General features: G+C 34.2%; 3 protein-coding genes across 11 annotated transcripts in view; 2 read left to right on the plus strand and 1 right to left on the minus strand.

Moving 5' to 3' along the window:
- Positions 1–3096, plus strand: part of LOC132617115 (putative DUF21 domain-containing protein At3g13070, chloroplastic) — a 56198-nt gene extending 53102 nt beyond the window's left edge. The window contains exons 10-14 of one of the 2 annotated variants that reach the window (XR_009573600.1): positions 788–879; positions 1028–1093; positions 1267–1383; positions 1471–1650; positions 2673–3096. Coding sequence is in view for 1 of the 2 variants with exons in the window: in XM_060332022.1 (XP_060188005.1) it covers positions 788–879; positions 1028–1093; positions 1267–1383; positions 1471–1518 (323 nt within the window). In the remaining variant the exon portion in view is untranslated. Of the gene's footprint in view, positions 1–787; positions 880–1027; positions 1094–1266; positions 1384–1470; positions 1877–2672 lie in introns of those variants that run through there. The other variant, XM_060332022.1, reaches the window with a different exon arrangement.
- The window catches only part of LOC132617116 (zinc finger CCCH domain-containing protein 18-like), a 31666-nt gene that overhangs the window by 1116 nt on the left and 4789 nt on the right, over positions 1–25761 (plus strand). For 2 of the 8 annotated variants that reach the window (XM_060332024.1, XM_060332028.1), the window contains exons 2-5: positions 21601–22448; positions 23211–23378; positions 23467–23646; positions 24448–24524. In XM_060332024.1, coding sequence (XP_060188007.1) covers positions 21613–22448; positions 23211–23378; positions 23467–23646; positions 24448–24524 — 1261 coding nt within the window. In that variant the 5' untranslated portion in view covers positions 21601–21612. Of the gene's footprint in view, positions 1–20077; positions 20530–20599; positions 20743–20855; positions 21208–21600; positions 22449–23210; positions 23379–23466; positions 23647–24447; positions 24525–25761 lie in introns of those variants that run through there. The other 6 variants (XM_060332025.1, XM_060332029.1, XM_060332023.1 and 3 more) reach the window with 6 other exon arrangements.
- Positions 8604–12043, minus strand: LOC132617951 (calcium-transporting ATPase 12, plasma membrane-type-like). Its single transcript, XM_060333016.1, has 3 exons — positions 10670–12043; positions 9283–10203; positions 8604–8819 (listed from the first exon to the last, which is right to left on the minus strand). The coding sequence occupies exons 1-3, from the start codon at positions 11916–11918 to the stop codon at positions 8734–8736; spliced, it is 2256 nt and encodes a 751-aa protein (XP_060188999.1). The 5' UTR covers positions 11919–12043; the 3' UTR covers positions 8604–8733.

Raw genomic sequence — 25761 nt, forward strand, 5'->3', positions numbered from 1 at the left:
ACTGAAAAACTTGAAAAATACACTTTGAGTAAGTTTAAGTGTCTATCTAGTCACCTTATAAGTTTATATGCCTATCTTACAAAACATGTCAAATTTAAGGGTCCATCTGCGTATTAAGCCAAAAAAAAAAAATTTTGCTTGTCTCCCTTGTTCAAAATTATCTAGATTCACGGGCTTGAGTGATATTTGACAATTTCTTTGGCCAAATTTTAAGAAAATAATTTCTTAAAGATTATAGTGTGTTTTCTTCCCTTAGTAGTGTACCAGTTTTTTCTTTCTGTCATTTCCAGTTTTCTTCATCTCCTATTATGAAAATGGTTGATTAATATACAAGTGGAATAGAAGCAGCCTTTGTTGTTCCTGTTTCAACTACTCTGTTAAAGAAGCCATCTTTTAACATGAACTGAGTATGTTCTAATTTTAATTATTCTCCCGTTCCGAAAAAGAAAAAAAAAAAAAGTTCCAACTTTGAAAATGTAGTTGAACCTTAAGGTTTTTAGAGTGGTTAAGTAGACAATATTTTGTTGAAATTTTAGTAGTGTTTCACATATATATCTATTGTCAAAATACTCGGTTCATCTTAGTGGTGGAGCCACTTAATCCAAATTGACACTTCTCTGGATTTAGGTAGGTAAAAAAATTTATTATACATAAACTTGCGTACTTTGTTCCCGGTAATTTAAAAATACTTCATGCTTATAAATTAAATTGCATACATTGTGCTCTTGTTTTCTTTGTACACAATATATTACCCAAGGAGGCAAACAATAATCTTATAAAAATGCAGATTCTATGTCCGTGTGGAACCTTCTTAGAGAGTTCCGGATCAGAAAAGTACACATGGCTGTTGTTCTTAATGAATATGGAGGAACCATTGGAGTAAGTATTCTCTCTTATCTTTTCTGTTCCTTGGTTGTAGCGCTTTGTTAATTCTATCAAAATTTCTTATCCACTGTGTATCTATTATTTAATTGTCCAAAATAATGTCTTCTTCACATTATCTTTCTTTATCTCTCCTATGAAACAGATTGTAACCCTTGAAGATGTGGTCGAGGAAATTGTTGATGAAATCTTTGACGAAAATGATTCAAAAGTAAGACTTCTGAGTCCCTCTTTCCAAATAGTAAATATTTTTGAAGAGTAAATGAATTGTAACCCCGATACTGTACTAGCAATGATATTTAGGTGTTGTTATGATAGGTGACCTATGTATTCTAGAAATGGGGAAGAATATCTGTTTATATATCTATTCTTGTTGTGTGACAGGAGGAAATCCAGAAAAAAACTGGCTATATTGTCATGCGGGCTGAGGGAATATACGATGTTGATGCAAACACCTCGATTGACCAGCTCTCTGAAGATCTCAATATTAAAATGCCAGAGGTGTACTATTCTTCGAAGAGTTAAATTTTCTGCTAATCATTCTAGAATTGTCCGACTAATTGACGTCTTTCCTTTAATCCGTATCAGGACCATCAGTATGAGACAGTCTCTGGTTTTGTCTGTGAAGCATTTTGATATATTCCAAGGACGGGTGAGACGATTAGGGTTATACTGGAAAGGGGAAATGAAGACGAGAACAACAATTACAATGGCACAGAATCTGATCGAGCAGACCAAAATGAGAAGAACCAAATTTTTAAGCTTGAGGTATGCTCAGAAATTTTTGTGTATTCCACCACTACATACGAGCTCTTATATGTGGTAGTTATTTAATTGGAGCTAGTAAATGTGCTACGAATGAGTACTCCAGCCATACAACTTGGATTAGATTTCAAGGTTCGATCAGTAACATTTTAACAGAACTCCCTTTTTCAGAAAAGGAAATAAAAATTCCTGCCGACAGAGGGTAATGTGCCTTACTTTAGATTTTTTTTTTTTTTTTGGGTGAATCCTCAGGTTTCTGGTTTAGTTGAAAATAACCAAGGTGTTACTGCTTTTATAGTTAAATTTTTATTTTTTTTAACTAGGGAAACTGCTTTGTTACCTGACATCACCAGCTGCTTTTTATCGTAATGTGTGTGCATAGATGTCATATCTTCTCGTCTGATATACGGTAACCGATTGAGCTTTAGCTTAGTGAAATGAATAGGAAAAGCTTATACTGAATTGCTTTCAAATGTTTCTTTCAGGAAAAAAATAGTAACTGCTTCTTGTATAGAATTTTTTTCTTGCTTTTTTCTTTCTCCTGATAACCGAGAAAACCCGGAGGGGCAGTGGCGCGCGGTTCAAAACTCTGTGGCTAATTGCCCCCCACCCCCACCCTCACCCTACCTTCTCCACTTAAATACATGGTGTTTGTCTGCGGCAACGTTCGGAACATATGCCATGCGCATCACGCGATGCGCTCTAACCACTAATTCAAAGCCCTGAGGTTGACCGAATTTCAAAATAAATTTTTAGTTTTGCTTTTCCTTAAGTCAACTTTTTTCTTATTCAGGTTTCTGACCCCCTCCCTCCCACTACTTTTCCTTGTGGTTGGTGAATATTATTGCTGTGCACTTAAACCCTGTGTGGCTTGATTTGAATCACCATGAATGGACCGACACTGAAAGCTTCAACTATCTTCTTAAATTGAAGCTGCTGTCGTTTTCCATGAACTTAGCCGACTGAAGAATTTGACAATAAGTAGATATTTAGTTGGCAGCTGATCTCATCAAAATTTGGTGCAGATATTAGCAAGGAATGCCAGAAAGGTCAGTGCTGTTCGATTTGAACGGATCAGTGATGATGTAGAAATGGAAACTAATGAGGTTACACGCCTCGTTCCCAAAATAATGACTAGGAAGCGGAAAAGTAATGGAGGTTCAGATCGAAACAATCACGACATCTCTTTTATGGAGAGGAGAGATGAGGATGACCATTCCAACAATTTTGTTATGGCTGAACGCGAGGATGATTCCAACAATTTTGTTATGGCTGAAAGCGAGGACAACCATGATATTGCAAAGAAACAATAAATGCATGAGTTTATTGCATTCTTTACTTAAATTTGAATGTAAATCCCGAGTCAAAATCTTCGGATAGTGTTCTTAAATGTCAAATGTAGTAGTAGTTGCGCTGCACTAACCATCAGGTCAAACTAAAAGGTGGATACTATATATATCCCAACATTTCCAAAGTCAATGGAGAAACTTACATGGAAATGAGCACGGGACACATGTATATTTCCTAATTTATTGTTCGATATGCCATTTCCTATGATTGCAACCCTTTAGGCTGTTCAAAGATTCACCTTTTGATTACTTGATGAGCCAAAATTGGGATGATTGCGACCTTTTGGTAGTTCAAATTAAGCCTGGCAACCGGTTTGCCATTACCGGTTTTAACCGGTAACCGGACCGGTTAAACCGGAACCGGTAGAATCGGTTAACCGGTTAACCGTGTAATGGTTTACCGGTCTGGTTCCAATATTCTGGAAATCGAAACCGGACCGGTTTAACCGGTGAAAATTAAAAAAAAAAAAAAAAAAAAAAAAAAAAACTGAAAGAGCCGTTGGGCCTTAAATGGACCGTTGGCAACGGTCCATTTGCAAAAATGGTCGTTGCCAAACGGTCAGATTTTTAATTTTTGGCCCCCAATTTTTTTTTTTTAACACTTTAACCCATCCCCACCCCTATATAAACCCTTCTTCATTTTCATTTTAATTCACATCAATTCACTCTTCTTCATCTTTCTCTCAATTATAGTTACTTTGCAATAATTAGCCACAAAGTCTTATTATATTTTCAACTTTCAATTATTAATTTTGCAATTATAATATTGTTGGTGGAGTTGGTGATTTTGCAACAATCCGAAGTAGCTTTGGTGGATTTGCAATTCTAGCCGCCTTCACTTTGTTGGAAATTAATCCGGTAATTTGGTACCTTCGTTCCAACTCTATCTTTATTTTTCGCAATTTAATTCTAGCAATTTATTTTTCGCAATTTATTTTTCGCAATTTAATTTACGCAATTTAATTTACGCAATTTAATTTGTTGTAATTTATTTTCTTGTGATTTAAATTAATTCTATTTAATAATGTCAAAGAGATTTAGACGTGGTGTCGGTAGTAGTAGTCGTACTGTTAGGGGTGCGCTTAATGAGGAAACATTTGTAGAAGAAACACCTAATTTAGGTATTGATGTTGGTGGAAATAATCCACTTTTAGGTCATGAGGCAATGCAACAACATTTTACCGACACTTTTAATGAAGACTTAGATGATGATGATGAAACACAACCCCCCGAAAATCCCATAGGAGATACATGTCCTGAACAATCACATACACAAGATAAACCGCCTAGAACTCGTAAGGCAACAGCTAAAGTTTGGAAATTTATGATTAAGAATAGGGAAAACCAAACAGCTACGTGTACCCTATGTGGACAAGTATTTAGTTTTAAGCAAGGAACTGGTAAGGATGGTGGAACGGGTACACTAAATGGTCATATGAGAACCAAACATATGGATATTTGGGAAGAGCAAACGGGTTCAAATCTGGGGGGGATTCAAATGACGATAGACCCACGAACCGGTAGAAATTTTAAGTATGACAAGAAAAAAGAACGCGTAGAAATAGCTAAAATGGTAGCTTATGATTGTTTACCATTTTCCTTTCCCTCGGGTTTGGGATTTGTTACTTACATTCAACGTTGTTATAACCCGTTATTTGAGGGTATTCCTAGAAGTACTTGTAGAGCCGATGTTATAGATTTGTTTAAAAAAATATAGATTTTATTTGCGCCATGTATTTAATTCTTTAAATTATAATGTTTGTCTTACCGCTGATTTGGGTCTTAATATTAACCATTTAGATTTTTTTGCTATTACATGTCACTCGGTTGATGGCAACTGGTTATGCAAAAAAGAATTATAGCTTTTTTATACGATGAAGGAAAAGGTCGTCACGATGGAAAAATTTTAGCCGATTCAATGTCTACTATAATGAGATATTTTAACATTTATAGAAAAACACTTTGTATTGCTTTAGATAATGCTTCTAATAATACAAAGGCAATTGGTCTTTTAAAAAGAGAAATAAACCCTCCTCTAAGAAATATTTTTCATGTAAGATGTAGTTGTCACATTTTAAATTTAATTGTTAAAGATGATCTTATGCATTTTGATGATTCTGTTCAAAAAGTTAGAAATGCTGTTGCGTTTCTTTTTTGTAATGCTAATAGGGGAAGAATTAGAGATTTTAAGAATGTTTGTGTGGAAAATAACCTTAGACCTAGGAAAATTCAAGTAGAAATTGAGACTAGGTGGAACTACACTTACATTATGCTACAACAAGCATATGAGTATAGGATTCCCATACAACAAGTTCACAACAAATATAATATTGATAGTGAGGATTGGTTAACTTTTAGGCATTGGAAGATGTTAAAGAATGTATTGAACTCTTAGAAATTTTTTATAATGCAACTCTTGCTTTTTCTAGACAATTCTATCCCACGGTAACCGGAATTTTAGCCTACTTAGCGGAAATAGCTAGAGTTTTACAAGAGTATAAATACAAACCCGATTATCAAGTGGCTATTTTTGAAATGATAATCAAATTTAAGAAGTATTTTTTTCCCATCCCAACTTTATTTATATTGGGTTCCCTTTTAAATCCTTGTTTAAAAGTGTCTTATACTAAAAATTTGGTTAGTCAAATTTATACATTTTTAGAAATTGAAGAGGGAGTTCAACCATCTTTAGCTGAAGCCGATCTCGCTATTGATGATGAGTTTAGAAAAGTTTTTACTCATTATTCTAGTTTGGAAGAACGTGCTACACCCGTTGCTCCACGCCCTACTACTTCTCAGAGTAGCAAAAAGGGCTTGTCGGGTTTAAAAGTTTTACATTCACAACCAACTTTTTCTTCTACTGCAAACTTTGATGAATATAACTTTTATTTGATGCAGCCAAATGTGGATATCAAGGATGACTTGGACGTCTTAGCATGGTGGAAGAAGTACAAGGCAAGCTATCCGGTACTTTCAAGAATGGCTCGAGATATCCTTACGGTTCAAGTATCAATCGTGGCTTCGGAGAGCGCATTTAGCCAAGGAAGACAACAAATTGGAGACCATAGACATTCATTATCCGGCTTTAGCTTGCAAGTACTAGTGTGCATTCGAGATTGGATTAGATCGGAGCGACGCAACCAAAACTCAGAAGCGGAGGAAGGCGAAGAGGAAGAAATTGAAGATTTGATAGCTAGTGGACCGGACCAAATGGAAGACTTTGAAGATATTTCCATGACCGAATATGATGTGGGGGAAATTAACGAAATGGTTCAAAATTGGTGATTTTATTATTCTACTATTTTTGTACAACTCATGTATTATTTGCAAGTTAAAAAAAAATACAACTTGCAAATAAATGTTATCCAAGAATGAATAAAATATATGGCTCATTGAGCTTTCTTCTATTTACTTGTGTTCATATTTTTACTTTTATTAAGTTAGGAATATACCTAAAATATACTAAGAATATACTTATAAGTATATTAAGTTATATAGTATACTTAAACATATATAAGTATATATAGAAAAAATAGTATATATAGTATATAAGTATATATAGTATATATAGTATATAAGTAAGTATATATAGTATATAGTACATATATACAAGTAAGTATATATAGTATATAGTACATATATACAAGTAAGTATATATAGTATATAGTACATATATACAAGTATATATAGTATATAGTACATATATATAAGTATATATAGTATATATACTATATATATTAAGCTATACACATATATAAGTATATATAGTATATAAGTATATATAGTATATATAGTATATAAGTAAGTATATATAGTATATAGTACATATATACAAGTAAGTATATAAGTATATATAGTATATATAGTATATAAGTAAGTATATATAGTATATAGTACATATATATAAGTATATATAGTATATATACTATATATATTAAGTTATACACATATATAAGTATATATAGTATATAAGTATATATAGTATATATAGTATATAAGTAAGTATATATAGTATATAGTACATATATATAAGTATATATACTATATATATTAAGTTATACACATATATATACTTATATATATAAGTAAGTGTATATAGTATATAAGTAAGTATATATAGTATATAGTACATATATACAAGTATATATAGTATATATAGTATATAAGTAAGTATATATAGTATATATAAGTAAGTGTATATAGTATATAAGTAAGTATATATAGTATATAGTACATATATATAAGTATATATAGTATATATACTATATATATTAAGTTATACACATATATAAGTATATATAGTATATAAGTATATATATTATATAAATATATATAGTATATATATTAAGTATATATAAGTATATATAGTATATATATTAAGTTATACCTATATATATATATTAAGCTATACCTATATATAGTATATAGTAAGTATATATAGTATATATATTAAGTTATACATATATATAAGTATATTATAGTATATATATTAAGTTATACATATATATAAGTATATAGAGTATATAGTACATATATATAAGTACATATAGTATATATATATTAAGTTATACGTACATATATATAAGTATATGTAAGTTATACATATATATGTGTACGAAAAGCACTATTCTGTATTGCTGACATGCTGTTAGGCTGTTAGTCAGTAAATATTTAAACTTTAATTATAAAGTTGTATAACATATGTAAATATACCTACAATATACAAATAAATACTATAATATATATATAATACAAAAAACAAAAAAAATAAAAAATTTTAAGCAATCCAAACCGGACCGGTTCCGGTTTGGACTTTAAAACCGGTAAACCGGAACCGGTTAAACCGGAACCGGTTAGGCGGTTCCGGTTTTGGAACCGGAACCGGCCGGTTTCCTAACCGGTTCCCGGTCCGGTTCCGGTTGGAACCGGTTGACACCCTTAGTTCAAATATACTTTAAGTTTTAACCAAATATCATCAATTTAATATCGAACTCTCTTTTCGTTCTAGCATAAGTACAGGAAAAAAAATATCAAGAATATTGGCTAGTAAGTACTTACAAATTTCTATACATAATTTTTACTAGTAAACACATAAATACATTCTTAAATAAAATTAAGAAACTTTGCATGGCACTAGAAATCATTTTTGCAGCGTAGTGTATAGGCAAAGATAGAGCTGCAGTTCCTATACAAAAGGACCACTGTTTAATTCCTAATTTTTTCCAATGATCAATTTTTGACATAATCTGGACTAATATAACTTGTAAAGCAAACATGATCCCTATAATTACACAACTAGCCATAAACAACCATTTTCTCCTTCTGATGATATTCTCTTTTGAAATTCTTGTCTTTGTGATCTCAATGGCACTGATGATCAATAAAAAAACTTGGCATAGCACATAAATATTGAAGATCATGGTACTCAACGATGCCTCATCGACGCGAAAAATTGATTTCCCCTTCATGGCAAGCATCAGTACAAGTGTAGCTTGTAACATAGATTGAACAGCTATATTCCTTAACATGTTCTCGATTACAATAGGTTCACCCGTGCCATAATTAGTCGCCGGCTTCGAATAATTCAACATGATTTGATCAACTTCCGACTCATGAGGCTTTATGGCTGATGTTATGATTGCCAAAAACAAGGCACCAAAATTTTCTATGATTAGATTTATCCACAACAAATGAATTGTTGTCAATTGTTGATCTTGATCACTTGTGGGGTTGTAAATTAAGAGAACAAAGTTTGAAGTGAAGGCAGAAATGTTGAGTACCAATTGCAACAGTATGAACTTCTCAAGATTTGTGCATATGTACCTACAATAACAAAAACTACCTCTCAGTTGAAAACAAGTTGGAGTCGGATGTTATTTTCTCCAATTAAATTCATCTCATGCCGACGTAATAAAAATGACTTGTGAAACTTGTAGTCTAAAATAAGTTATAGATATATGTGTGACTATAAATCATCTTATTAATAATAGATAATACGAAAGATTTAACATTAAATTATTACTAAATATATAAAGATATTACTATTTTTTAAGCAGACTAAAAAGAAAATGTCATTATGTAAATTGAGGCAGAAAAGATAGGATTCACTGTACTTTCTACGGGTATAAAAAATTCTGTACTAGCTAGAGAAAAGATTCCAAAAAGTAACATCCGTCTTAAAGTTATTGGTGAATATATATACTAACATGATGAAAATTTAATCTCAACTAATTGGTATAGCGTATATATACATACCTGCCAAAGATTAGAATGGTTGGGATCTTACCAAGATTTGAGTCAACGACAGTAATATCAGCATCATCTTTAGCCAAATCGGCGCAGTTTTCACCAACGAAAATCCCAACATCAGCTTCTTTTAGAGATGGCAAATCTCTAATAGACGTACCCGTTGCTGCCACGTGTCCACCCCACTTTCTCAAGCAACGTACCAAAAGGAGTTTATCGGCTGGATAACTATTGGCCATTACTTTAATTTTGTGACACATACTAATTTGGGCTTCTTTTGGGCATCTTCTAAATTCAGTAGCTTCAATTATGGATCCTTGTAAATCTTCTTCAACTCTTAAAATACCAGAATTAAGAGCCATTAATCTTGCAGTATTCAAATCATCCTCCACCATTAACTTGATCTCAATTCCGGATTTTCGACACACTTCAATAGTTCGCCTCAACTCAGTTGAATATGGATTCTTTATTACCACGATCCCTAAAAAACTCAAGCCATCTTCCGCGATAATAGTACCATATTCTTCAGTATCAACGGGGTAATTTTCTCTGTCTTCTTCTCGTCTTATAACTCGTTTATAAGCAAAACCAAATCCATGAACTCCATCGGTCGCGATTTTTCTATTGAACAACCCTCGTTTTTCCTCATCTAGGGTTTGCATGGTACCGTTAATATCAAAATAATGCGAACACATAGATAAAACTAGCTTTGGTTCTCCTTTCCAATGCACATGCAAAAATTCTCCATCTTCTTTGTTTCTCTTTAATAGCACCCCACATAGTCCTTTGCAAGGATTGCGATTTTCATGGTTTACGATGGTACAACTTCCATGCAAATCTTCAATATTGCCAACAAGTACTTTCTCAGCCCAAATAAGAAGTGCATCCTCATCTATACCACCACCAATTATGTTCATGCAAATTCCTTCGCGCAACGTATTCAGGACTTCCTCAGCAATATCTGCGATTAGCGGCGGAGCTAGAAATCTTAATTAACAAGCAAATTCAAAAATTCTAAATATTATACCTAGCTAGAACTTAACCTTAACATGAATTCAACAATTTATATACACATATAAGTAATACTCCCTCTGTTTCAATTTATGTGAACCTATTACTATTTGGAGAGTTTACGAGGCGGTTCTTTGACCACATTTTTCTTATGTTTTTCCTAAATTATTTGAATTATAAATTATCATGACTTATGACACTTATTATGAACTCCTAGTTTCTAAATATATAATTTTATTTTTACAAACTTGAAAAAATCTAAGTCAAAATTTACGGTCAAAGTTATAAAGTTTGACCCTCGTACTTGGAAAAAGTTCATATAAATTGAAATGGAGGGAGTATGTATATTTTTACCCTACTTCATAGAGTAATTAACTTTTCTAATGAAGGGGGATTCGATTGAACCCTTATTTTACCTTTAGCTCCACCACTGACTGCAGACATGTTCTTGATTTTCTCAAAACCAATCCATAGATCCGCCAATGTCGTAAAGTTCAAAACAAATTCAGGTGTTTTGCTGAGGCACAGGGTGGTAACAAGGGCTCCATTAGCACAAGATGGAAGCTTATGAACTATGATTTGATGGCTCTTTTTGAAATCCTTCGATGCATATAGAAGAATAATGAATATCCCTAAAGATAATACATCTTTTAATGAAAACACCAAAATACAAAGCGTAGCCATCAAGCCATTAACCTTACTGGTGCCATTGCTACCTCTCTTCCTCCTCATGTATTTCGTGGCCTCGTTCATTAGTTCCTCCACTGTGTTCTTCACACCCTTAGGATCACGATCTTTATCACAACACCATGACTTGTTCCACAACAAACATCGAAAAACTTGCACTACAAGAAAGATCAAAGATAAACTCAAACATAGTTTATCCAAAAATGAGCTCATTTCATCAATTGAACGATGAAGTTTTGACTCATGACCATCATGTTGGAAATGCGTCACTCGTTTCATCAATTTGATTCTCTCGGTGTTTTCTCCAACTGCAGTCACCAGACACATGCAGTTGCCTTCCACTAACTTTATACGATTAAACAAAACATGGTGTATCCGTTCGTGTGGTAAATTACTTATACCATCATCGAACTTGAATGAGCTTCCCTGAATCAAAATTCCATCAGCAGGAACCTCATCACCTGATTCCAAGAACACAATATCGCCAACAACTAATTCAGAAGTCGGAATTTGTTGAAGTTGTTGGTGTCTAAGAACACGAATTACCTTGTTTTTACGTAACATTATCTTCTTCGATATCCATCTAGCCTTGAAAAATCTGAAAGTAACACTAAAATTAACGACAAAAAAAATTGGCAGGAAGATTATAGCAACATCGAATATTCCTTCTTGTAGACCGTTACTCTTGATACCGATCACTAGAGAAAGCGTGGCACAACAAAGAAGAAGGATAATAGTAGTGTCTTTGAATGCTTCAAGTGTTAATTTGTGAAAACTTTTTTTGGTGATAGAAGAAGAAGAGAAGTTATTATTTGAACCAAATGATTTACGACGACGATAGAGATCGTTTGAATCACCCAATATGCCTGAATTTGGATTTGTTTCGAGTGCATGATATAGTTGTTGAATGCTAAAATTTTGAGGATCTGCTAATTGCTCTACACTAATTGAGAAGTTAGATATGGTCTCAGTAGTCATGTGTACAACAATCTTGTCTAATTTGTGTTGGTGAAAGAGTTTGGTTGATGTGTAAATGAGAATAGGTGGGTGGGTTTAAGGCTTCTTCTAATTGGCTTATTGGAGGAAAGTGGAAGAGAAACGAAGAGAAGTTGTATAAGAGTTAAAGTTTTACTAACTAAATGAAATGGAAGTAAGTATAACGACAATAAAATCAGATCCCAGTTGATGGGTGTTGAGGCCTCATATTCTTACTATCATGAAGTCTTTCTTGTAGTTGATGCAATCATAAGTTTTTTTATTCATTTCTTGTTTCATGAATTGTTGAAAGTGAAATATCACAAACAAATAAATAATAGGAGTTTGACACGCCTTAATTAATTAGTTATTTAAATAAGTACTTAGATTCGAGAGTTTAAATTCTATGTAGTGACAACGTAACAATTTACATTGCGGTATTGCTTATTTGGTATAGATAAATCTTATGATAAGTTTTAGTTGGTGATCTGGTAAATACAAAAGTACCATGACGTGATAGGTTAAAAGTTGCTCAAACATAATCTAATTTAGCACTTTAAAAGTGTGGTCTCGTTTAAATTTCAGATGAGATAATCACATATTTCAATATGTAATCAAAATAGGCAAAGTTCTAAGTTCATGTATTTGACCCACTAAAAAGAAACAGACTCATAAATGAGAGAGCACGTTTAGACATAATATAATTAAGTAATTAAAGTACGTTCTCTCTAACAGCTTACACGTTTAAAAAACTGGTCACATACTTTAATAAAATTCAATTTTGTAGATATGAGTAAAATCTAAGAGACGAGAAGTTTACAAGAAAATAATTTTTGAGGAAAGGAAGAATTTCTGTGAGCTTTCTCCAAAATACACGTAGTAGTAGTTTCACCTTCTAGAATTAAAAAGTGATTTTGAGGAATCAGCATCGCCGATCCATAAGAATTGCTCTTATAAAACGGCGACCAAGACTTTCTCCAATTCAACTCATGACAAAGAAAAAGAATTAAAAAGAAGATCTCCATTTCAACTGAAAACGTATGTCTTTATCAAATCCTACTCACTTATTATTATTTTTTTGGAAACGTATCAAATCCTACCACTGCAATGCACGCAAAAGGAATACAAAATTAAAGTACTTCCAGTTTTAAATCTTAAATGTCTTGAAAAAAAAAAATAGAAGTATAGAGGCGACTTCTTGTTCATGTTTAATTGTCAGGCCAAATGGACATATAAAGGGGGAGGGTAGCTGCTTCATTCTTCTCCACTTTCTTTAGGACCAAAATAGATGAGAATAATGATACTCCTTTTTCAATTTATGTACCGATACAAAGTTTAAAAAATTATGAAACTTGTGATATTAAAGATATGATAAGATTCTGATAAATGATGAAGTATATAGAAAGTGTAAAGTTAAATAATACTTTCTCCGTCTCAATTTATGTGATATAATTTGACTAGACACGAAGTTTAAGAAACAAAGAAAGACTTTTGAAATTTATGGTCTAGAATAAATCATGAATACTTGTGGTTCTAAATCATTTCATTAAGGGTAAACGGGAAAGTTTTAAGTTAAATTATTTCTAAATATAGAAATTTATCATTCTTTTTTTGACAAACTAAAAAGGAAAATGTATCACATAAATTGGGATGTGAGGAATATTAATATAGAATTGTGTATCGTATTTTTAAAACGGATTAATAAAAAAAAAAGTCACATATAGTGATGAGGGCTTCAAAGTTCCGAAATAATATTGTTCCCTTCGTCCCATTTATGTGATATAGTTTGAGTGGACACGAAATTTAAGAGATAAAGGAAGAGTTTTGAATCTTGTGGTCTAAAACAAGTCAAAGATATTAGTGTGGCTATAAATCATCTCGTTAAACGTTAAATGTAAATTATTGTCAAATAAGAAAATGTATCATTCTTTTTTGGGACAGACTAAAAAGGAAAGTCTTATCACATAAATTGGGACAGAGGGAGTAAATCTTATTAGGTATTATTGAACAGTCTCACGTCAGATGAAAAAAGGATGAGTGCTCTCTTTATATGGCTTGGGTTGTCCTCATCTCTTGAGCTAGCTTTTGGGGCTGAGTTAGGTGAATATACTAGCGCACCAAGTTCCTTTTTCCCGATATTAGACCCTCATATTAAATTACCCATGCTCCAGATGTTCAGCCCTGGGTGTGAGGGAATGGTGATGTTGAAGAGTCTGCGTGGAAAGAGCTCCGTCCAAAACTGACCCGTGAAGCGCGGGTCCCATCACTTATGATAGTTCATGGTAGTCCGGATGAAAAAAGGGTGAGTGATCTCTTTATATGGCTTGGCAATCCTTAGCTTTTGAGCTAGCCTTTGGCAGCGGTTGAGTCTAACCAAGATCATTTCTTTAACATGTATATATATGGAGGGAAATGAAGAACGAAAATGCAAATTACTCCCCCTGTCTCATAATAAGCGTCGCTTTAGCTAAAAAAAATTGTCTCATAATAAGTGTCACCTTAGGAAATCAAGACATAAATTGACTAGTTTTTTTCAATTCTAGCCTTAGACAATAAAGTAACATCTAAATGATGATTGGAAAAGCCACTTAGTAACTTGGTATTGTTTTCCCAATGTCAAAAGGTTTACTTCTTGTGCATGCTCTAATCAAAAGGTAAAAATACTTAATTTTTGTTATATAGGGGTAATTTGGTAAACTTCACATTATATTATTGACTTCTTAATATAGGTATTTTTTATTAAGGTGACACTTATTATGGGACGGAGGGAGTAATGATTTAGTATAGTAACAGGAAAAAGAGAAGTGGAAAAACATTGACAGCGATAGAAGCAGAGGTTGCCGGTGATAACGACATACATTCTCTAATTTTTTCCAATTTGTTCAATACTATATATATGCTCTCCTGATTCTAGATTTATTTTGACTAAATTAGAATGTGGTGGTCCCTGACCTTGGCAAATCTAAACTTCAGATATTCAATAAGATTTTCCAAAGATGTAGGGCCAAAAAGGATGGAATTAATGTCCCTTCAAATTTCTGTTTAACTAATTCCATTGATAATTTCCGCGAAACTACATATAATAACAAACAGTTTTAAAGTTGAAATTCTGGGATTAAGTCACAAAAATAAAAAATACAGGGTCCACATACACCACCACTAGACATGAGTGATTGTTTTGTCTTATTCGTGTTGATTTTCTTTTCTTGTTTTTGCTTATTGAGTTCGAGACTCTGGTCAATAAAGTGTAACTATAAAGAAATTATATAGTAACGTGCTTCTTGATTCAGTGTAAGTTAAAACTCTGAAGTACTTGTTGATTAATCAGTTTAATTAGTTGAAGTAACGGAATGATCATAACTAATGAGACCTCAGATCATGATGATATACATATTGACTTATAGCACAAAATGCATGTATGTTAATTACTATATATGTACATGATGATATACATATTGATGGATAGCACAAAATGCATGTATATTATTTAGTACTATTTATATACATCTTTTATTCTTGCAAGTTCACAAGTAAGAAGCGTGGAAATTTCTTGCCATGTATGTGCTTGTGTGTGTTGACCTCAAAATTTTTTGAAAAAAATTACAGAATGAGGATGGATAGTTAATTCTAAAGCATGCATGTTAAGGTCATGCGCAAAGCAAGCTGTGTGAAGAGTGAAGACAAACCATACTATATAATTGTGAAGATTGTTGATAGGTCATTTGTCATAGCAAATCATTAATTAGTCACCAAGAAACTAATATATATATATATATATATATATATATATATATCTGTGTGTGGGGGGGGGGGGGTAGGAAAGAGGGGGGGGGGGGGGGAGGGGGCGCTTTGAGTGATGGTTATTTCAACTAACCTAGTCCACGAACTCTTTACATAGGAAGTGATAAAATAATATTTATCCAAACACTTGATACTTACACTAAATCAAAAGCTTTAACTTATTTTTCAATTATCGATCATAGTTCTAAGTCAAATAAAAATCAGAGGTTCGTATTTGGGTATTTAAATGAGGATAAAAGTTAAACAACGAACTTAAATCAATCTATTTGTAATAAAATGAGTTTTGGAACGAAATGAAATGGTTAAAGCCCAATCCTGATCTTGGCCCACTAAGTAATGGGCCAGAGCCTGAAAGTGCATTTTCTTGCGCAGATTGTTTTCTTTTGGGGCGGTCTTTAATTTTTGCCTCCCAAATTGCTGGTCTTTAATTTTTGTCTTTCGCTTAAAAAAAGGCCGAAAATACTCCGAGGTTCTGGGTTCGAACCTTACTCAGTCAAAAAAAAAAAAATTGCACGGCAAAGCTTTGGGAAAAGTCTGCCTTATGCGGCATAGGTTGCCTTAAGGCATAACTAAAAGTCTGTCTTATAAGGAAACCTCTGCCGGATCCGGCAGAACTTTAGTTATGCCTCAAGGCAACCTATGTCATATAAGGCAGACTTGTCCAAAAGCCTTGCCTTGAGATTTTTTTATTTTATTTTTATGCCTGAGCCGGGGTTCAAATCCGAAAGCTTAGGGTATTCTAGGCGAAAGGAAAAAATTAAAGACCACCCTGAATAAGGGGCATTCCTGCGAATTGCCCCTGAAAGTATGACCAGTTTCCTAAACTAGATTAAGCAACTTCCTTGTAACATTTTTTTGTGCGGAATGCCCTTCAAAGGCACAGATCTTTAATTTTTGCCCTTCACTAAAAATCCCTTGGTTTCGGGTTCGAACCCCCGCTTAGTCAAAAATAAAAATAAAATCGCAGGGTAGAGTTTGGATTCGCAAGGCAAAGTTTTGCTTCAAACTCTACCTGATCAGGTAGAGTTTTGCTACCTTCAAACAGAGTTTGAGGCAAAACTCTGCCTTGAAGCAAAGTTTGAAACTCTATCTGATCAGGCAGAGTTTAAGGCAAACTCTGCCCTAAGGTAGAGTTTTGCCTTCAACCTGGAAGGCAAAACTCTACCTTAATGTAGAGGTTTGCATTAAGGCTATTTTTTTTTATTCAGTTAGAATTTTACAAAATTCTGCCTTAAGGCCTAACTTTGGCCCGAATAGGCTTAACTTTGCTATGAAACTCTGACTTCCGATTTTTTTTGACTCAGTTGGGATTCGAACCCCAAACCTCATGATATTAGGCGAAGGGTAAAAATTAAAGACCACTAATTTGAGGAGAAAAAATTAAAGACCGGTGCCTTTGAAGGGAAATCGTGCAAATGACCCTCCTTGTAACAAAATATAGGTATTCGCACAAATGTTCATATTTAGGGGTGGTTTTTAAATATTGCCCCTCAAATTGCTGGTCTTTAATTTTGCCCTTCGACACTTTAAGGGGCTGAAAGTACCTCTAGAATTCTGGGTTCGAACCTCAGCAGAGTATAAAAAAAAATGCAAGACAGAATTTCTTAGCAAATTAGGTCTATTCGGGCAAAAATTTGGCCTTAAAGCCTAAGTTCTGTAGAATCCCAGCAGAGTAAAAAAAAAAATTACCTTGCGAAATTTTACCTTAAGGCATTAAGGCAGAATTTTCACTAAGCCTTGCCTTGCATTTTTTTTTTTAAACTAAGCGCGGTTCAAACCCAAATTCTCAAAGTATTTTCAATCACTTTTTTAAGCGAAAGACAAAAATTAAAGAGCAGCGCCTTTGAGGGACAATCCGCGTAAAAAATTGACAAAAAATAAGCGGCATCCGCACAAGTGCGCAAGTGTCCTATTTTGATGCCACTATTTAAATTTTGTTAACTGGAGGATATTGTTATTTCTCAAAATGAAACTATAAATTTATTTATTTTTTAATAACTATATCCAAGAGAAGTGCTATTAAGTTGCTCTGTAAGGACTATGCATTCATGCCAAAACATTTTTACCTTTTTCATTTGTTGGTAATAGCATCAATTTTCCTGTTACTGCAGTTATTGTAATTGCTGAAACACATAAGTCAATTAATACAACATATGGAAGGAAGCGTAAGTTTAAAGATTCGGATATGGAAGAAGTATAAGCATAAAAAGGTAGAAAAAATTAGGAGGGAAAGTTTCGAAGTTGACAAAAATGGTAAAAATGACACTTTCAAATCAAGTGCGGAAGAAAATGCAAGTCAAGCATCTAAGATTGTGGTTTAGTGGCCAATAATGCTCATGAATCATTCAAATCATAAAGTAGGCAAAAAATCTATGTAATTTCTTTTCATCTGTCCTAGCCTTGATGAACATAATTATCCAATATATGTGCTAGTAGGAAGTAATAAATACAACAACAATAACAAACCCAATGTAATTCCACAAGTGGGGGTCTGGGGATAGTAGTGTGTACGCAGATCTTACCTATACCTTGCGAAGGTAGAAAGACTGTTTCCGATAGACCCTCGGCTCGAAAAACCTCATAAAAATAGTTGAAATTGTACAGAGTTCCAACACTAGGATTATGATAGAAATGAAAGTCGAGGATCGTTTTGCCAATTGGGCCAAAAACCACATGAATGGTTTCAGAGACCCTACTAGTCCCCAGTTGGCCAGTTGTGTCCCCAAATGGGCTGGAAGTGTGAACACGACTTTATTCATAATTGGGGGCCAACAATAGCAATTTGGGCATATGCCTGTGGGGCTGTTCTATTTGTACACTTCTACTTCTGGAAAAAGTTGTCCATTGGCAGTTGTCACAACAATGAGGAAAGTGAAACCGAGATGGTTTGGCCTTGTGAAGAGAAGCAGCATAAATGCCTGAGTAAGAAGACGTGAGACGTTGGTAATGGTGGTTGTAAGGAGAGGTAGAGGTTGGTAATGGTGAGTGTAAGGAGAGGTAGAGGTAGGTCGAAAAAGTATTCGGGGGAGGTGCTTCGACAGGACATGTCATATCTTGAGCTTACTGAGTACATGACCTTACATAGGAGGGTTTTAGAGGTCGCAGATTATGGTGGAAGGTTAGTTGGTAGTTGTACGTTCTCTCGCTTTCCTATTGGATAGGGCTGGTGATTGTATATTTACCTGCTTTCTTATTAGTAGTATTTGCGCTATTTTCGTAGTTTCTTATTCTTGATTTTTTGTTAGCACCTGTGTTTCTTGTGTTTCGGTTGTCGCATTATTTTGTTGTTGTTACTGTTCCTTTTTCTGAATGCTATGTACCGCTTTTCGTATCGCATTTATTCGTTGTTGTTACTGCTTTCATTTATGTATTCTCTTTTTCAAATTGTTTTGAAATGCTTTACTCGAGTCGGGTCTATTCGTCTATCTCTACGGGGTAGGGATAAAGTCTGCGTACACTCTACCCTTTCTAAACGTCATTATGACATTACTTTGTATATGTTATTGTTGTTATTTGTAGTTGGCACAAAAGATTATCTTTCCAAATCCGTTATTTAAGGATACTCGGTGCACTAAGCTCCTAATACCCACTACTTTATTTTGTATTTTTGTAACACAAGAAGATTTCAACAACCTATATTTATGGCCCCCTTAAAGCCTTCCGTTCCTAATTTTCCTGCCATTGAAGAATCTTTAGTTAGAACGGAATTCCAACTAAGTTTACACGACAATAATCTTTATCCTTATTCTGCACATTCTATCTTCTAGAATGTCAAATAGCTGAACACTTTAGACAATTGATGATACTTTATTGGACAATCATTATAACCTTCATTTAGGTAATTTTATGTCATCAAATTATCGTTATTAACGTGTCTTATTTTTAAAATTATAATATTAGGGGCCTCTACATAACACAAGCGCACAAAAAAAAAAAAAAAATGAGAGAGAGAAAGAGATAGAACCGTTGAAATAAAAGATTATTGGGTTTTTTGGTACTTGGGATAAGGTGAATATCTCAGTATTAAGTTTAAAATTATATTTATATTATATTTCATTGACGACATAAATTTTTCTCAGAAATGATTTATACCATCAACCAAACACGGTATAAATTTAATTACAAACTTAATTTTGAATATCCACCTTATCCTATCAAATTTAAAATTATTTTATCCCATCTCCCGAATCAAAAAAATCAGTCAAAAATTATAATTGCAGAGCTATAATCCGGAAATAATTTAATCCAAGAATCAAACCATCCCATATTGTGTAATTTGAACCAAATAAAAATCAAATTGATCCAAAGAAGAGACCAAACCACGGGGTGGGACAAAAGACAATGCATCTGCTTTTTTTACTCTCTCTAAACATTGGAATCTCCGAAAGTTGTCTAATGGATAATTATCTTTCCCCAAAAATAAAAATAAAAAAGAAGTTCATTATGGTGGTGGGGGTAATTTTGTAACGTTACATGATTTTTAGCTGTACTCAACCTTCGTAAATCTAGGAAAAAAATTTGGGTTGGTAACTGCTAGCTGGATTTCAAAACCATACTTATCACAAAAGTGATTTTCTAATTCCCGTAAAAAACAAAAATAAAAATAAAAACAAGATTTTTCTTTTTTGAATCAGTCAGCACTTTATCCCAGTGTATTTGTAGTGATGAAAGCAAGCAGTTGCAACTTGCCAGAGTGTTAAAAAAGGTGTTGTTTCTGTAAAACATTCTTCAAGGAGTGATGAAAGCATATATGTCTGATTTACTCTGACTGTTCAGTTTCTAAACAAAGAAAGTTCTTTTTTTCCCTATAAGGGTATGTTGAATCTCCTCTTTTTTTCTTGTTTATTTATTCAGTTTTTTGCCATTCTTGTTTCTCCATTTAATTTTACACTTGTCAAGACTTTAATTTTTGTCAGTGTGTTATTATGTGTGTAGTATTATTCTCCTTTTGGACTCTTCAAAAATCTGAAGAAAAAAAATAAAAAGATTTTGCTTGTCTCCCTTGTTCAAAATTATCTAGATTCAGGTGCTTGAGTGATGTTTGATATTTGACAATTTCTTTGGCCAAATTTTAAGAAAATAATTCTTAAAGATTATAGTGTGTTTTCTTCCCTTGGTAGTGTACCAGTTTTTTCTTTCTGTCATTTCCAGTTTTCTTCATCTCCTATTATGAAAATGGTTGATTAATATACTAGTGGAATAGAAGCAGCCTTTGTTGTTCCTGTTTCAACTACTCTGTTAAAGAAGTCATCTTTTAACATGAACTGATTATGTTCTAATTTTAATTATTCTCCCATTCCGAAAAAGAAAAAAAAAAAAGGTTCCAACTTTGAAAATGTAGTTGAACCTTAAGGTTTTTAGAATGGTTAAGTAGACAATATTTTGTTGAAATTTTAGTAGTTTTTCGCATATATATCTATTGTCAAAATACTCGGTTCATCTTAGTGGTGGAGCCACTTAATCCAAATTGACACCACTTCGCTGGATTTAGGTAGGTAAAAAAAATTATTATATATATACTATATGTTGAATCCCCATGAATTATTCGTGTGGTTACTTCTTTATATTTTGAGTCCCCTTAGTGAACATCCTGCCACTAGTTCGGTTGAACCCATAGGTAGTACAGTCCAACCACCTTGGTCATGAAAAAATACACTTCATCTACCTTTGTTTACGGTACTCCATAGCATAGCAGTGTTAGCTCATATGTAATGTTCTCTGTTGGTTGAGATATTATGTAAATATAACAGCTATATATGGTATTAGACACTCATTGTTGGCTTGCTTGTGTTGCTTCCTATGATCATTTGGTGTACCGTTATTTGGCTTGTACATGGTATCCCTTATAACAGCCTCTTTTTGCTTTTTGTTACACATGATACAGTAGCTCGCTGCAATGGACCCTTTTGAGGCAGCGAGACTTGTGCATGAAAGAATCATGAGAGTTGAACCTGAACATGTTACAAGGAAGATTATTGGCTATATTTACTTGCAAGACTATCCCGATCAAGAAATGATTCGATTAGCATTAGGCCCTGATACCTTAATTCACAACGTGATCCAAAAAGCAAAAGATGCACTTAAACTAAACTCAACTCCAGCATTTCGCAATCCTTCTATTAGTCCAGTCAGTATAGCAGATCCTGTACTACAGTTTTCACACCTTTCACCTCTTTCACCATGTTCATTTTCATCGGCTTATTTAACTGAAACTCCTTACTCCGTCTATGAGCCTCCGCAACAGTTCCTCCGGCACGAAGAAACATTGGACTCTGAAAATTTGAATTACCCAAGTGATTACTGCTATCCAGAAGCAGCCTTTATCAGGCGCAGCAGAAATTTTCTGAGTCCACTTAAATTTCCGGTTAAGGCTTGCCACTATTTCAACAAGGGGTTCTGTAGAAACGGTACCAGCTGTCAGTACTTTCACGGTCATCCATTGTCCGAGAGCTACCCGCATATGATTGGCCCTAATATATGTGAATATGGTGATGAAGACGAAGTACTTTCGCCTGGTTCCCTAGAGAAATTAGAGCTAGAGATAACGGAGCTCTTGAAATATAAGAAAGGGCATCCTGTTTCAATTGCATCCCTGCCCATGATGTATTATGAGAAGTATGGGAGAACTCTCCAAGCGGAAGGTTATCTAACCGAGAGCCAAAGACATGGTAAAGCTGGCTATAATTTGACAAAGCTTCTTGCTCGATTGAAGTTTGTTCATCTTATTGAAAGGTGTTTTACTTGGACTCTTGCATTTTTGCTTATTTAGTCAAACGAGAAAACGACAAAAATTGTCCCTTATGTTTGAGGGTAGGTTCAAAGCAGTCCCTTAAGTATGTCCTTAACTGTTTTGGTCCTCTAAGTTTGTCAAAAGATAAGACTTTTACTCTCTGTCAAATATTTACCAAACTCTGTCTATTAGATGTGACGGAAACTATAAAGGGCAAAAAGGGCAGCCCGGTGCACTAGGCTCCCGCTATGCGCGGGGTCCGGGGAAGGGCCGGACCACAAGGGTCTATTGTACGCAGCCTTACCTTGCATTTCTGCAAGAAACTATATATAAAAAAAAAGAAAGGAAATAATGGGGAATTCACATTTAGAGGTACAATTTTTGTAGTTTATGCTATTTTTAATTTATTTCTGGAGTGTGGTGCTACTTTTGAGGTGTAATTTCTGCTGTTCTTTTTAATATCTTTTAGTGTCTAGTGCAATTTTTTTGAGTTGCATAGTTTAGGATTTGATGAGACTTTGTTGGTGTTTATGGTTAAATCTCTTTTTCGACTTTTTCTGTCAAATCTAACGAACATATATTGTTAAATATTTGACGGAGACTGAAAGTGTTAACTTTTGACTAAGTTAAGGGACCAAAACCGTTCAGTGCATGCTTAATGGACTATTTTGAACCTACCCTCAAGCATAAGGGACCATTTTGTCATTTTCCCTTAGTCAAACAATCGTATGTAATTTCTAATATGTTTGGATGCTATGTTACAGGCCTCATGGACAACATTCTGTAGTACTGGCTGAAGATGCATCAAGGTACATGGACCCTCATGGTGAAAGAAGTGATCCCGGTCCTATTGTGAATGGTTCACGTCAAATATATTTGACATTCCCTGCTGAGAGCACTTTTACGGAGGAAGATGTCTCTGATTACTTCAAGTATGCAACCCAACATTTGACGTTTATGTGCTTTGCCTTTTATTTTGCATTCAATACTTCTCTGATTATCTTTGGTGTTTGTTTCCAGCACTTTCGGGCCAGTTCAAGACGTAAGAATGCCGTGTCAGCAGAAACGGATGTTTGGATTTGTTACCTTCTTCAGCGCGGATACCGTAAAAATGGTTTTGTCAACAGGAAATCCACATTATGTATGTGGTGCTCGGGTCCTTGTCAAACCTTATAGGGAGAAGCCAAAGCTACCCGAAAGGTACTTTTATAGGCTCTTGGTTGAACTCATTGAAGTCAACCTGGATAACGGCTCTCTCTTTTCTTACATGCTCTATCGGTTCTAATCATTCTCCAATACCTTATGACACGTCTAGATTGCTAGAATACGATGGCCTTTGTAACTCTATGGATGCTTTAGTAAGAGAAGCCTTGTGTTGCACAAACAATTTAGCTTCTTCTTTTCTTACATTTCCTTGAACTCTCTTGTAGCTATGAAGTGAACTGCTCCTGCATAGGGCTAGCAAAATGGTTTTAAAAAATAAGTAACCATCTAATCCGACCCCATTAGATATGGTTGGATAACCAACTTTTTAAAAATAGATCAAATATGGATATTATCCATATTATCTACTAAAAAAATGGATATCCATCAATAGCTATTTGTCCACTTGTTATTTTCATGAGTTCTTGCTTTATCGGAGTCTAAACTTATTTTGGCTCTTAGCTTGTGTTCTCACTTGACTATTCGTCAAGCCATGGATAATATGGATATCCATATTATCTGTTGGTTAACCCATTTTTTATCCATGTAAAATACGGGCGGGGCAGATATTATATCCGTTTTGTTTAACCCGTTTTCGACCCACCCATATCAGATCCGACCCGCCGGTTTGCCACTCCTACTATTGCATTTTGTTCATCATTACTGGTCTTTACTATTTTGGTATTACCGGAGAATATAGTTTTTATTGTAGATATGATGTACTTCTACTAGTTCACAATGATCATTCCTGTTTAACTCAATATTTCTTCTCTTCTAATCTTATTTCCTCTCCTGCAGGAAGTACCAGGAGAAGCTGGAGTCATCGATATTTTACCACTTACAGCATGCTGATTTTGATTCTGGGCGTCATGCAAGTAAGAATTTGCACCTAAAATTTTGCTCAATTGTAGACTGAATGAGGTTTTTTTTTTTTAATCCTTCTAGCAAGGTGGATGCACCTATTGCCTCATAGAATTTTTTTACTAAATATACATATAAATAATATGCAAAAAATAACAAATAAGTGTAGGTAACTTAAAATGACTCTACTTGACCAACAATGTTCCTAGTGCAGTGTTCAAGAGTGTTGTTTTCCTAGCAGAGGTCACTGGTTGGAAAGTAATCTGGATCCGTTGGTCTGCAAATATTTTAGATGCTGCAGAGAATCGAGCCTTTAATATCCACCAAATTGAGAATCGACATAGCAGAGGATCAGCATAACATAAGCTATTTTAGGACCCTAATTTTGAAAAACTAATGTTTCTATTTCATTTGTTCACTTCTCTAAATGTCGAACACGGCTTACAATGTTAGGAAGAAACAAACAATAACCAAATTGCACGACGAAGTAATAGCGGAAGAAATACCCAAGTCGAAACTTCCCACACTATTTGAACCAAGAGAAGACAATAAACACTAGCACAAATGGAAATTCGGGCAGCAGCTATACCAACAATAAAATAGCAAAGCAAGCAAAAATAAATCGAATGGAAGAGACACCAAATTTACGTGGTAAAACCCTTTCAATGTGAAGGGGAAACATCCACAGCCCTCCGGCCCACAAAAGCTCCACTATAAACAACAAGAGTTACAACAATGTTCTCCAAATGGCTACAACAACAAAGCCAAGCACGGAGCAACAATTCATAAAAGATAACACCAAAACTAGTGAAGAAAGGAGAGAAATCGCCCCCAAAAATGAGCTACTGTTCGTACTCAAAAACTGGAGCTACAGACCACAAAATTCGATCTCCACCGTTGAAATCGAAGAACCAGATGTTGAGAACCCCCAGTTCAAATTTCAGCACGATCCAACGGTTAACGAATCGGGAAACGCAATTTAAAGCGGACTGCTGTAGCAAAAAATTTCTGGACGAAAATCTGCTTTCTCTCTCACGTTTTTCTCTCTATATGGCTGCTATGAATTCACTCTTGTGTTCTCAAAATAAGACCTAAATTGATCCTATATATAGAGGAAATTTTGGGCAAAATTGGCCTGGTCCAAATTAGATTGGGTTTTATTAATCCAATTCTACATAGGAAGGGAAAACCTAAAAACCTAATTGGATTGAGTTTTATTAATCCAATTCCACATAGGAAGGGAAAACCCAA

The sequence above is a fragment of the Lycium barbarum genome, chromosome 11 (assembly GCF_019175385.1).
Source record: "Lycium barbarum isolate Lr01 chromosome 11, ASM1917538v2, whole genome shotgun sequence".
Taxonomy (NCBI): Eukaryota; Viridiplantae; Streptophyta; class Magnoliopsida; order Solanales; family Solanaceae; genus Lycium; species Lycium barbarum.

What these genes read in the sequence shown, in the direction of transcription:
- LOC132617951 (XM_060333016.1), bottom strand. Translation starts at nt 11,918, where the DNA reads ATGACTACTGAGACCATATCTAACTTCTCAATTAGTGTAGAGCAATTA. An exon ending in AGTCAGTGGTGGAGCTAAAG is followed by an intron (nt 10,204 to 10,669) that starts GTAAAATAAGGG and finishes CGCTAATCGCAG; the next exon opens with ATATTGCTGAGGAAGTCCTG. An exon ending in TGTCGTTGACTCAAATCTTG is followed by an intron (nt 8,820 to 9,282) that starts GTAAGATCCCAA and finishes TTGTTATTGTAG; the next exon opens with GTACATATGCACAAATCTTG.